At 45.6% G+C, this 14,307-nt stretch overlaps 1 protein-coding gene across 1 annotated transcript; it reads left to right on the top strand.

The window, feature by feature from the left end:
- Nucleotides 1–6,991: 6,991 nt before the first annotated feature.
- Nucleotides 6,992–14,306, top strand: LOC308141094 (high-affinity choline transporter 1-like; the record flags this gene model as incomplete). Its single annotated transcript, XM_080511097.1, has 8 exons — nucleotides 6,992–7,175; nucleotides 10,003–10,119; nucleotides 10,395–10,550; nucleotides 10,973–11,121; nucleotides 11,778–11,921; nucleotides 12,076–12,229; nucleotides 13,344–13,561; nucleotides 13,720–14,306. 8 exons carry the CDS (start codon nucleotides 6,992–6,994, stop codon nucleotides 14,269–14,271), a joined length of 1,674 nt encoding a protein of 557 aa, XP_080367223.1. The 3' UTR covers nucleotides 14,272–14,306.
- Between the last annotated feature and the right edge of the window lies 1 nt (nucleotide 14,307).

The following is a 14,307-nucleotide window of genomic DNA, read 5'->3' as shown; positions in this document are numbered from 1 at the left end:
AGGGGGTAACTACAATCAAGGCTCATCAAATCCATTGCTTCATGCTCCTCGTCCATCCCTCCATCTTGTATTCTGCTTATCCAATTCAGGGTCGGGGGTTCTGGAGCCGATCCCAGCTACTGTGGGCGAGGCCAGGATCCACCCTGGACAGGTTGCTGGTATGTCACAGTGTCACGCTCGTCAGTCCAATATACATGAAATGTGATGCAATTAGAAGAAGCTCTTTTTAAACATGGTACCTTATTTTCAATGTTTCATTTAATTAAATCTGAGACATTTCCAGTCAAATGGAAACAAACAGCACCAACATCCTTGTGGTTTTTTTTTGTTTGTTTTGGTTTTTTTGCCACTGAGGACTGATGCATTGTTTAGTATCATTATACTTGTTCGATGTGTTGAACTTTCTTGGTTTTGGTTTACTAAGTGGCTTAAAGGAGCCAATTAAAAATACCTTGTTATATTACTGAAGTAGATTTCAGAAGTATCTGTACTTCACTTGAGTTTTCACATGTATTCCAACTTTCACTAATACATCAGTTAGTGAGTGAAGTCGAATAATTAGAGGTAGAAAAAGCTTGTACAGTAAATAAACTGTTGTAATCCAAACATTTGACTTTTTATGTTGCTTTAGAGAAACGGTTTACAAAGAAATAGAATATATAGCAGGCCAGCGGCTAGGGAGCATAGACCCCCCCACACCCTGACATACTCACACAAGACGACACCCATACTTATATATAGAATACACACCCCCACACGCACATACACCCATGCTCACATTCACCCCACCACACACACAAACACACGCAGACACTTACACACACACACCCGCACACACCTATCTGCACTCGTATCTCCCTGATACCAATCTACACTGTGATCTCCCTGATACCCATCTACACTGTGATCTCCCTGATACCTGTCTACACTGTGATCTCGCTGATACCCATCTAAACTGTGCTCTCCCTGATACCTATCTAAACTGTGATCTCCCTGATACCTGTCTACACTGTGATCTCCCTGATACCTCTCTACACACTGTGATCTCACTGATACCCATCTACACTGTGATCTCACTGATACCCATCTACACTGTGATCTCCCTCATACCTATCTACACTGTCATCTCCCTGATACCTGTCTACACACTGTGATCTCCCTGATACCTATCTACACTGTGATCTCCCTGATACCTATCTACATGCACTCTGGCTGTGTACACCAGTCCAAACATTCTGACCAAAGACCTGTGAAGACTTATCGTTATACCTGGGCCACCCCATTCCAGTCTCACCTGCACTTTGCCTGTTAGACGATCTCACAGAAATTAAAAGAGAGAAAAACGAGTCCTTCACACTCCTGGTCTCTCGAAGTGTGACAAAAAAGCCAATCCTCATGAACTGGATATCCAAAAGTAATCTTAATAAAACCTTACACCTAGACCACATCACATTGGAGAGGGGGGGGGGGGGGGGGGGTAGTACCGGCTTGGGGCTCTTGGGGTCATCTGTGGCTGGGGCGTTGAGGCCTGGGTGGTTGGTGGCCCTGCAATCTGGGGGGGTGCTGGCGTCTATTCTGGGGAGGGGCGGCCTGGCCTGGGGGGTACTGGGGAGGTTGTGTGGGGGAGGGTCTGCTCTGGTTTGGGGGTGGTCCCGCTGGGGTGGGGTGGGGGTGCTGGGAATTGGGCCTTAATGACCTAATTAAAAAGTCGCATCAAGCAGGTAGTGCAAATAAATAAATAGATAAATAGTACAACAACAGACTACAACTTACTACTAATAAAAGCAGAAATAGTAAAAATGCAATAAAAAAAGTGAGTCAGATATAAATAGAACAGAGAATGAAGGTCAAAGGTTAAATGTTTTTTATGTTGAGATCAGGGGGCATGTTGTCGACAGCTGCTGAAAGTAACTAAAAAGTTACTCGTAATCTTTTTATTTCCCCTACTCCTTTTTAGCAGCATCAACATGACAACATGATGTGATTGAGAGACGTGTGATGTCAGAACAGTTTTTACTCTTGTAACAGGAAGAGACCAAGAGTCTCCTCCTGTTGCTGCTTTTTTTCAATGTTGGCATGGCTGCTGTACACGACCAGGGGGGAACGCTCAAAGAGACACCCCAACACACACACACACACACACACACACACACACACACACACACACACACACACACACACACACACACACACACACACACACACACACACACGGGTCCCCAACAGGCCATCATGAGATCCCATCCTCCATCAATCCAACCACGATTGAGCAGGGAGAACCACAACCCAGCCCCCCTGGAGCACCATACGTGAACGAGCCTGACCCCCCCGTGCTCCAGCCGTACTTAACCTGGACCGGGGCAGGACCACAGCCAGAGGTGCTGGGGGGACAAAGATAAACTGGAGCAAGTAAACAAGTGATTTCCTAGAATTGCTCTTTGAACAATTTGATTAAAACTCAAAGCCACGCCCAATTTCAATGTGAACCAGTCTCTGTGGCGCAATAGGATAGCGTGTTCGGCTGTTAACCGAAAGGTTGGTGGTTCGGGCCCACCTAGGGATGAGATCTATGGCTATGCACAGAGAGACAGGTCAAGACAAACACAGAAAACCAACTATTCCCTTCGCAGCATCTGTGCTGCTGGGAAAAATCAGGAACTACAACAAACCTCAGTTCCTCATGAACCTGAGGTGAATGCATCAGGCTAAACTCACAAAGGCTGGTTGAAAAACTGCTGGAGGAGGTAATGAAGGTTTGCCTGGCTCCTTCTGCGAGTCTCTGGGAAAGGAAGCATCAACTCACCAAACAGCCACGGATTTTACTTTCCCACATCAGTGCTGCAGTCAGTCAGCAGGAGGTGGACAATGGACTTCTGCTCTCCTTTGCTAGACCAAAACTCCCTGACTTTTCTGAGCTGAAGAAGAAGGACCTCTACACCGTCACAGTGAAGGTCATGAACTGTATGTCGCTGACTGGTGTCCAGGAGTCCAGGTGGTCTGACACGTTGGCACCAGGGTCCTCACCTAGACGCAGCTGTAGGTCCCTGTACAAAGCCCCCATTGAGAAATGCACTGCGGATCTCCAGTGGAGGGTGGTACATGGGGCTGGGGGTCTCCAGTGGAGGGTGGTACATGGGACCGTGGATCTCCAGTGGAGGGTGGTACATGGGGCCGTGGGTCTCCAGTGGAGGGTGGTACATGGGGCTGGGGGTCTCCAGTGGAGGGTGGTACATGGGGCTGTGGGTCTCCAGTGGAGGGTGGTACATGGGGCTGGGGGTCTCCAGTGGAGGGTGGTACATGGGGCTGTGGGTCTCCAGTGGAGGGTGGTACATGGGGCTGGGGGTCTCCAGTGGAGGGTGGTACATGGGGCCGTGGGTCTCCAGTGGAGGGTGGTTCATGGGGCACCACTCAATCCCCAAACTGACAGTCGAACTGACTCACTCATTCTTCCTCAACTCCCTGTGAAGACTCTCCATCCACCTGGTTGACGTCGTCCTGAGGAGGACTTTCCTTCCATTGTAACGCCTCAAAAGTCTTGAATGAACATCGGCTCGGAGTGATTCTGGCAAATGAATCCAGGATTCACTCTACCAACTGAGCTATAGAACGATGTAAACTGTTTCCTCACAGGCGAGAAAACATTCCAGTGGAATAGACACACAGCAATAGTTTACATTGTTCTAATTCATGTTTCTGAAAAGCCAAGTTTTTATGGACAAAATAGCTCAACAATGTTTTTTTGAGTCTTTATTAAATTGCATGATAATAAACTACTATTTTATTTCCTCATGAGTGGCCCTAAAACTCTTCTGCAGAAACAAGTTGGTCTGAGTTTCTTAAAAAGGTCTATTTTAAAACCTGCTAGTGAATTTCAGTCCACCATGTCTGTGGCAGACAGAAGAACCAGACTGGAGGTAAAACTGTGCTGAGCTGAGTGAGCTCATTCTATAATCAACAGTTACCATGAGGAGCCTCTCTCATCTGCTGAATTGAATCCACAGGAGGTAATGAGACATCGATGGACTCTGCTGCTCTCTGATTATGTAACTAAACACACCTGTGAGCTACAAGCTTTAAATACTGGAGTTTCAATCACAGCAGGAGGTCATAACTCAAGGGTTTGTGTCCAGAAGTATCTGCAGATGAACTTCATCCACAACTGAAGGTTACAGTCTGCTGGAGTCAGTCCTGCAATATGCAAATTAGCCATGAGCACCAGACAGGAGAAAGCCTGACTTTGAGTAACTTTGTAAATAAAGTCACTCAGTTCCAGTGATAACAAGCTGGAGCTGCTGGAGGAGAGCAGAGCTCCGGAGGTGAGGCTCCACACGCCAAGGTTGTGTGGCCGAGACGATGAGCCTCCCATGGGCTCAGGAGAAGCATGTGGGGGGGGTCAGTTGGTGGGTCAGATGGAGTTCTGTGAAAAGTGAATAAAGCCCCGGAGATGTATCCACGGCACGAAGCCTATTAATCCTTAAAAATCCATATATTAACCACTTCATTATATAAGCTGCAGGGATCAAAGCACGTGGAAAAAGTAAGGGCTTATAGTCCAGAAAGTAGTGTAGTTAAACTATTTATGGATCCGTCAGTTTTCCAATGTGTGTCCACATTCTCACTCCTATACAAGTGGTTCCTTGGGTTTTCAGAAGAAGGAGTGGGAGGAGTTGTGGTTCAGGAACAGTCCTGGTTCTCCCATGCAGGTCCAAGGAGCTGGTCGCTTGAGATCTGTGATGAAACTTTGTCCTGTGTGATCCAGGAGGAGCTGGCCGGTGTTTTCTGTCATTTGTTGGTGGAGTTCGTTATGAGTTCTGGAGGCATGATTCAGTCGTGATATAATTACAGGAATCGATGAGGATGGGATTTGAACCCACACGTGCAGAGCACAATGGGTTAGCAGTCCATCACCTTAACCACTCGGTCAAGAGGTTAAATTAACCACTCAGTGTGCTGCTTTTTGAATGGCCCCTCAGGAATAAATCATTTTATTTGACTTGTCCGGCACCCCACTTGAACTAATCTGACTTCATGCCAAAGTACAGAGACACAGAGCCTACAGCAGTGGTTCTGGAACTCTCTCAGCACTTCCCACAATACATCTCTGGACACGGTGGTCGACCATCCTCAACGCTTTGAAACGCATGTGTACACTGGATCGGTGAATCCCCATGGCCCCTTGATCATCTGTGAGAGGGTGAATCTGGTCTGTGGTTCCATGGCCAGGACTGAATCTGAGGTTTGACCATTGGTTGGAGTCTCCTTCCCAGTACCCGAGCGTAGACTTTCCCTGGGAGGCTGAGAAGTGTGGTCTTGAAGAAGTGTGTCTTGTGGAAATGTTGGAGGTGAGCATGCAGCAATGTCAGTCGGCTGAGGAATCAGACTGCGATCGAACATTTTAATGATCCTTTCACGTAATGAGAGAAATGTTTCCATCAAACGTCTGAGCGGAAAGTAAAGGAAATGTTTTCTTTTAGACACGACAGCAAATATGATCCAGCACAGAAATTGATTGTGTCTGATCTAAAGTTACAAAAGGCACAACAAAAACTAATCTTCTCAAAAGTAAACATTCCCACAGTAGACATCTTTTGCCTCCACTTCCCATAATGATTATTTCTATCGCTTCTGGTGCACACGCTGTGACACAGGGAGTTAAATCCCACACCACCTGTGGACTTTCACAATAAAATGATGACATGAACAAAAGAACAATACAATACAGGCCACTTCTTTGTCCAGGCATGAATGCTCCCCTGAACTCAAATGCAACCAGACTAAGGTTCGCTTCACGGCCAATGTCAGGGACTATCAGCGGACTTTCCAGCAGATGGAGCCGGAGGACGCCTTGGAGAGCGCAGTGCATTTTGGGTAGTAAACAAACAAAGCTAAAGGCCCCGGCATACATACTCCCATAAGAAGAAGGACAGTTGGCCCGCTGCCATAAATAATTCTTGTTGGCAGGAGAGTTCATACTCCGAGAAGAAGCTGTCAAACTCTAAGGCCACGCCCCCTCACCTGCATTTTAACTTTTCAACTGAACAGCTCTCACTTCAAATGTTTTGAACTGTTTCACTAATAAAAGAGAAGATTTGTCTCTGAGCCGCCATGTTGGTTTGGTTTTAACTGCAGGAGTTGAGTGATGCATTCAGAACTGCATGATAACGTGTGTCGGGGTGATGATGGCTTTATGTGGGAGAGCAGATTGCTCTTCAATCTTACACAATGTCATTTGAGAGAGAGAGAGAGAGAGAGAGAGGGAGAGAGAGACAGAGAGACAGAGAGAGAGAGAGAGAGAGAGAGTTGTACTGTTGAAAACCTAGGCAAACTTGTTTTTTTACATTTTCATTTACTTTGATAAGACATGCTATCAAACAGTACCTGAGCCTTTCAGTCAAAATAAAGCTGAGGACTTTAGGGGTGACCTTTGACTCGTCCATGTCACTGGAGCAACATTGTAGACAGCTGGTAAAAAACAATTGTGTCACATCGCCAATCTCAGGTCCATGATATCTAGAGAGGAGCTCAAAATGACACCTGGACTACTGCAGCAGCCTCTTCACGTGCCTCAACAAAACAGAGCTGGCTCGGTTGCAGTTCATCCAAAGCTCAGCTGCGAGACTCTTGACCATCACCAACAGGAGGGCCCATATTACCCCGGTGCTGATATCACTCCACGACATAGGCCGCGACATCATCACTCTGACACAGGTCCCAACATATATGACAGATTTATTACTTTGTTTATATTGTACAGCTTCCCCATAAAAAGCATTTTCGGCACCATTACATAAGTAAGTATGATTTTCTCTCCACATATCTCTCGACACAACTGCATTGAGCAATATGGTTTCTATCTCTACACGACACAACCGGTTTGACCGGACTGATTAGCTCAGACGAGGGAGGATTTGTTCTATGGTAATTTAAATGTTCCCCACCAGCAGTCACTTGTTCAGTCAGTCACACCTCAGACAGTCTGCGGTGGTCCATCATGGCCGTCAACGTCCCCGGTGCCGTGGTGATGGCGGTCTTCTACCTGCTGGTCCTCGGGACCGGCATCTGGGCCTCCTTCAAGTCCAGACGGGAGCAGAAGAAGAGTGCAGCCACTGGGATGGAGATGGCCCTGCTGGGGAACCGAGGCATCGGCTGGCTGGTGGGGATCTTCACCATGACAGGTGAGCGCCACGCCAACGCTGGGATTTCATAACCCACTGAGTAATCACAAAGTGTCTGGATGAGATTGAGAAGAAAATCAAACTACTGCAGAAAAACAGAAGGACTGCAAGGTGACGCACATTTCACCTCATGGTCCTTCCTCATATTCAACATGAAAGGAAGTTCAAAAAGACAAATTCAAAGTCAAACAGCTTGAGACACGCAGTGGAATCGAACCCTCGTCTTTGTGACTCTCCTGCAGTGTAGTCAGATATCACTCAGGGTAATGACAAGAACATTTTCAGTCGAATTCCTGTGTATTTTTCAGTTTTGAACAGACGTGACAATAAATTAATGAAGTATTTCTACAGCCAATAATATGAAAGTATTTTAGATATCTGTACTTTAATCTTTCCTTCCAATATGATAGTGAGAACAAATATCTACTTTCATGACTTTAAACTGCCTCCTACATCTACATAAGAGCCTGTGACCTTACTGGGTGGAGTTAATGCAAACTGGCTCATGTCCAGGGTGTAATCTATTACTTCTGAAAGTTTTCCACTGTTTGTGATCAGACTGGTTGCTACACACTTGAGAAGGTGTGAGCCCACTCATTAAACATTCATTTGCATAATTGTGTTTACAGCTGATGTTCGTCATGGTGTTTTTGGAACTCAGCCAACTTGTCATGTCCTGCTCCTCTGCAGCCTCATAGGAGGGTTATAGTGCTGCAGGTTGTGTTTCCTTCTCCTCTGCAGGTTCCAGATGGGCGTGTCAGGCGGCTGTGTCAGAGAGGAGAGAGCCGGCTGGGTAATTCCCTGGATTGAGTGCAGCTGCTTAAGCTCCGCTCAGATCCAGTCCGTGTGTTCCCCCTCACCAAACCTACTCCTTTGGAGGAGCACCAAGCGCAGGGGTGTCAAACTCAGTTCCTCGAGGGCCGAAGCTCTGCACGTTTTCCACGTCTCCCTCCACTGAATGTCCTGATGGTTCATCACCACGTTCAGCACAAAGCCAGATAACGAGCTGCTCATTGCATTCAGCTGTGTGGAAGCAAGGAGACGTGGGAAATGTGCAGGGCTGCAGCTCTCCAGGACCGGAGTTTGACACATGTGATCTAGAGAAAGGACTCAAGCCTTGTTTTATTCCCGTTTGAAGAGTAAAAGATCCTGTGTTGATGTTCAATTGGTTTCCAGGCTGTTTCCTGCACTAGAGCCTCCGTCCACCACCCTGCAACACAAACTGGACCTGTTTCTGTCTATTGACACTTTAGAATTCAGTTCAGTTTTATACAATGGTATTTCTACAGCTCCGAATACAACTCAGTCATTTCAACACGATCTACAAAGGAAAACCAACAATTCACATTGTATTTTCATTTATTTATTAATTTGAATGAGACAGTGCATTTTGATGAACAGACAGTGCTGTAAATATACCAGATTTAGCTCAGAGCTCATTTACATCTTCAGTCCCACAATGTAGAACCATACCACCAAACACAAATATACATAGGTACTAAAGTATGTGTAAAAAATAACAGACACTAGAAAACACATCACATTACAATACATTTACCAGACAGCACATCATTTAAAAAAACATTACTACACCGATGGAGGCTTTCTGCTGACCGATTGGGTTGAGGGGACAGAGGAGTAGAAAGGATAGGATGGATAGAGAAATAGATTGGAGGGATAGAGGAGAGGAAAGTCTAGGATAGGAAAGAAAGAGATCGATTGGGGGGGATTCAAAGTTTGATTTGGATAGTGGGCAGAAACAGACCCTGGTACAGGTAGGGAGCTCTAGAGAGAATGGCAGGAGGAGGAGAGGATAGAAGAGAGGAAAGGATAGGACAGATAGGTTGTTTAAGTTGGGGGAGGTAGAGAGAGGTAGCGAGAGAGGCGGGGGGGTTTAAACAGCCTCAACTATAAACTTTCGTAAATAGAAACGCTTGGATTCTTGTCTTAAAAGTAGATTCTGTTTCAGCCTCCCTAACTGAAACTGGGATCTGGTTCCACAAGATGGGAGCGTACGAGCTGAAGGCTCATTGTACTTTCAGAAAACCGAGGAACCTCCAGGGGGCAGCACTCTTCGAACCAAGTGTTCTTCTTGGGGGATACGGGACTAACAGTTCTTTAAGATAAGATGGGGCCTGGTTGTTAAGAGCTTCATAGGTTAGAAGAAGGATTTTAAATTCTATTCTAGATTTAACAGGGAGCCAATGCAGAGAGTATTGAAGTGACGTGATCTCTTATGCTGGTCCTTGTCAGGACTCTCGCTGCAGCATTTTGAATCGATTGAAGACTTTTTAAGAAGTTATTTGGACACCCTGATATAGGGAGTTACAATAGTGTACTCCAGAAGTAATAAATGATGGATTAGTTTTTCGGCATCACGCTGAGTCAGCATGTTTCTAATTTTGGAAATATTACATAGGTGAAAAAAGGCAGTCCTGCAGATTTGTTTAATGTGAGTTAAAGGATAAATCCTGGTCAAAAATAACTTCCAGGTTCCTCACACTGGTACTGGAGGTCAAACTAGTACCATCCAGTGTGACGATATCTTTAGATAATTTGATTCTCAGATGTTGCCAAAATATCATAATTTCAGTTTTATGTGAGTTAAGGAGCAAAAAATGATGTCTCATCCAAACCATGTACCAAGCATGTAAAAAGTCAAATGTATAGGACCAAAGATAGAGCCCTGTGGAACTTAATGGTTAAACCCAGTGCAGGTTTTTACGGGGGGACTCGGCCGAGGATATAGGAAGATTGGAAGCTGGTGAGTATTTAGTAGTTTAACTGTTATTTGTTCAGTGATTCTGTGTTTTGTGATCAATCTCAGCCACGTGGGTCGGAGGAGCCTTGATTGTTGGCACTGTGGAGATGATGTACACGCCGTCAATGGGACTGATCTGGACACTCATCATGTTCACTGCATACAGTTTGGGGTTCATTGTTGGTAAGAGTTACAGTCATATCTGCCAGACTACTGCTAATCTGGATTTGAGAAACAATCAAAACAGAAGAGAATTGAAGAGTTCTTCCAAACACACCATGACAAACAAGGAACATTTTCTGCTCAGATGTTGGTTCGTGTTTCTGCAAAGAAAGCAGATTGATGGAAAGGATCAATGGCTGACAAGTTATTATGTAATTTTTTTGAATCAGTGTTTGATATCTACATCTTCAAAAAAACAATATACTTTTTGTCTCCTGTTGCACTTTTCTCCTCAGGTGGTTTGTTCTTTGCGAAGCCGATGAGAGACATGAAATGTGTCACCATGATGGATCCATTTCACTTGAAATATGGAAAAATCGCTGCAGCTGGACTGAGTCTGCTTTCACTTGTGGTGGATGTGACCTGGGTACCAGCAACACTGATTGCACTTGGTAAAAATACATTCTCCTGGGATTTGGTAGTTTTATTTTGACAGTCACCTTGATAACAATCAAACTTGGTCGTCTGTCCACTAGAATGTTCTCCCAGTGTTAATGTTTAGAGCTCTGTGTTCTCTGCAATGTGTGTGTGTGAGTGTGAGTGTGTGTGTGTGTGTTGCTTTACTAAAACAAAACAAACAGCACCAACTTGTGGCCCACCATGAAAACTACATCATTTCTGCATCACGTTTCGGCCGTTTCCATAGAAACAAACATTGTTTTTAGAATGTTGCAGTGTAAACGTGAAACCTTTCTGAAAACAAAACACTGAGTTTTCACTTGAAACGTCGTGGTGTAAACGAGGCTTTATACTGGCGTTACTGTGATGCTCATTGGCTGCTGTGCTGTGGACCAATCCTGACGGTGTCTGACAGGAGGAACCATGAGTGTGGTCCTGGATGTGTCCTTCTCCCTCTGCATCTGGATCTCTGCTGCCGTGGCCGTGGTCTACACCCTGCTGGGAGGCCTCTACTCGGTGGCCTACACTGATGTCATACAGCTCGTCCTCATCTTCATCAGCTTGGTAAAGGCTGCTGGAGTAGTGTGTGTGTGTGTGTGTGTCGGTGGCGTCATTGCAGCAGCCACTCGCGGCCAAACATAAACTACATCTTCAGTGTTTTGGCTATTTCTATAGGAAGGGTCATCGTTTTTAAAATGAGGGCCTTTCAAAAAGGATTTTTTGAAGGAGTTTAGAATTTTATTATGAAAGGCCCTAGCCTAGCTAACCACGTAATATCCATTTGCAAGGTTTTACTAAATGAGGGCTATTAATTTTAATTTTGGAGCTTTTATTTTGAAAGCAAGGACATGCAGATTAACTGGCCAAAGTTAAATTTAAATCTAGTTGCTCAGTACTATGAATTGCAGAACAATGTTCTCCCAAGGTGCAGTTACAGCGACATCAAGATGGAGGGAGCATGGTGAAGAGGTCAAATGTGGCTTTACTTAGGCAGAAGAGGAAGAAGAGGAGGAAAGAGAGAAACGACAAATCATTCAGTATCCTTGCCCCCTGGCAAGGCTGGTGGAAGGTTCAGGGTTAGGGCTAGGGTTAGGGTTAACCCAAACTCAAACCCTGACAACTAAAGTATATTTCTATATAATCTGATACGTTTCAAGGAGGGTTAGAAAGAAAACCTCACAGGCTCCGTGTATTTATTGTTCCTTGTCTTTTTCCTACAGGTTGTCTGTGTTCCCTTCGTCATGATGAACCCTCACACCGTGAACATCAGCCAGACTCTGCTGAACAACTCTTTACACTCTCCATGGATTGGCACACCAGACGTTAGAAAGACATGGTTACTGATTGATGAGTTCTGCTCCTTGGTAAGCTGAGTCAACAACATCAAGTAATATCATCTCCTACAATCACACTGCAGTAGGACAGCTCATGTCATTTGTGTTTCTGACACTTCAAAACTAAATTCAGGGAAGAAAATCAGCAGATTTAGTTTTTAATTCACTGCATTTTGTTTTGAAGGTCCTTGGCAGTATGGGATTTCAGGCTATCCACCAGAGAATCTTGTCGTCTTCTTCTGCTGCGACGGCCAAGCTCACATGCTTTGTTGCTGCTTTCATCCTGTTTGTATTTATGATTCCTCTCGTACTGCTCGGGGCGGCCGTGTCGTCTACAGGTAATCAACAGCTTTACCTACTGCAGTCAATTGTGAAAAATGGTGTCTGTGTTATGGTCAATTAAATTCTAATGTCATTTTGAAAAATTGTCCCTCTGGAGGCTCCTGCTGAGGCAGAGGATCAAAGTGTTTCCTGGTTTCTTAATAGGGGCGTAGAAGATGAATGAGAAGACTTTCAACTGGATCAGCAGTTTCCATCAAGCAGCCATCTACAACTCATCAGTAATGAATTCATGCACTTATATAATGATGATCTCTTCATAGAGACTCGTTTACAAATCAATTCTCTGTGCAAGTGAATAAAGTCTCCCATGTCACAGCCTCTAATATCAAACAGCACACATCTGGTAGTGGATCCCTGAGCTGAGTCACAATATTCCTTTTCTATCGTATTAGTGCTGAATGTCAACTGGTGAAGTACCGCCCTCCCTCAAACTGCAGCAATCAGATCCATATTAAAGAAGCACAACCTGGATCCTGAGCTCCTCTCAAACAAGCACCCTCTCTCAAACTGTCCCTTTCTGACAAAGATTCTGGAAAAGGTCGTCACCCTGCAGATTCTAGGACATCTCCGATCCCAACAACGTCCTCGGACGTTTCAATCAGGTTTGAGACCCTCCGACAGCACAAAGACTGCTCTGACAGAGTTTTAAATAACCTCCTGAGAGCAGAAGATTCTGACTCCCCCAGCCTACTGATCCTGCTCCACCTACTCAGTGCCGCCGTGTTCCACCAAGACTGAAAGAACGAGATTGTGGATACAAGTGCCAGGACTCGTGGTGGAGCCATTGGTCCTTCACAGTGAAAGGAGACAGCTAAAGTGGTTCAGGACAACGGCTAAGAGATCCACTGGTGTCCTCTAACTGAACAAAGGACATCCGACTCAGCCCCTCAGCCCGGTCCAAACTACCAGGAGAAATGACATCTCTTGGATGGTCTTCCAGAAATTTGACGTCCTTCAAAAGTGTTGGGGGAAGACAGGGGTGTCCGGGCTGATTGTCTCTCCATACTGCCACTTGGACCGTATGCAGGCCAAGTTGGATAGACGATGAATGAATTAACCATTTTAGGTCTATCAGTCGAACTGTTTCATTCTCCTGTTTCCGTCCTTCAGACTGGAACATGACCTCCTATGGTTCTCCGTCTCCATACAACCGTGGGGAAGCAGCTCTGGTCCTGCCCATCGCCCTGCAGCACCTCACCCCGACCTTCGTCTCCATCATCGGTATCGGATGTGTGGCTGCAGCCGTCATGTCGTCAGCTGACTCTGCTTTGCTTTCTGCTGCTTCAGTTTTCACCAACAACATCTACAAGAACCTCCTGAGACCAAAGGTGAGCTGATCTAGAATCCAACTAAACTGCTTCTTCTTACTACTACAGTACCAAACTCCCCATTCAATGGTTTTACTGTATGGAGAGGAGCCAATAAGGATGATTTGACAGAATGAATGAATGAACATCTGGTTTATAATTCATTGTTTTCTCCCCAGGCATCAGACAGGGAGACCCTGTGGGTGATCCGTGCTGCTGTGGTTGTGGTGGGTGTGGCTGGAACATCTCTGACCAACCTGAAAAACAGCATCGTGCTCTTCTGGTTTCTTGGAGCCGAAGTGGCATACATCCTCACCTTCCCTCAACTCGTCTGTGTCCTCTTTTCTAAAGTGTCCAATGCTTACGGGGCTCTTATAGGCCTTCTGGTGGGACTGGGGGTACGACTCCTCAGTGGACACAAATCTCTGGGCCTGCCCGTCATCCTCCATTTCCCAGGATGCACTCTGGAGGAGGGCGTCTACGTCCAGTACTCTCCGGTTAAGACCATCTCCATGGTGTCTGGTCTGGTCTCCATCTTGCTCTTCTCCTACCTGACGTCTGAGCTCTTCAATAGAAACCTGCTGTCTGAGAGGTGGGACGTGTTCAAAGTGAAACACCGGCAGCTGCCACAAACACCAGCAGGTGGCGCCACAGAGCTGAAGGAGAATGAGAAGCGGAATGGAAACCTCCCTCCTTCTGACATAACAGAACCAATGATGAGCACATGTTAACATTCCTGTCTGGTGTTTATTTACTCATGTAATGAA

This window comes from Blennius ocellaris (genome assembly GCF_963422515.1).
Source record: "Blennius ocellaris genome assembly, chromosome: 2".
Classification (NCBI taxonomy): domain Eukaryota; kingdom Metazoa; phylum Chordata; class Actinopteri; order Blenniiformes; family Blenniidae; genus Blennius; species Blennius ocellaris.
This window is presented reverse-complemented; position numbering and strand designations above follow the sequence as displayed.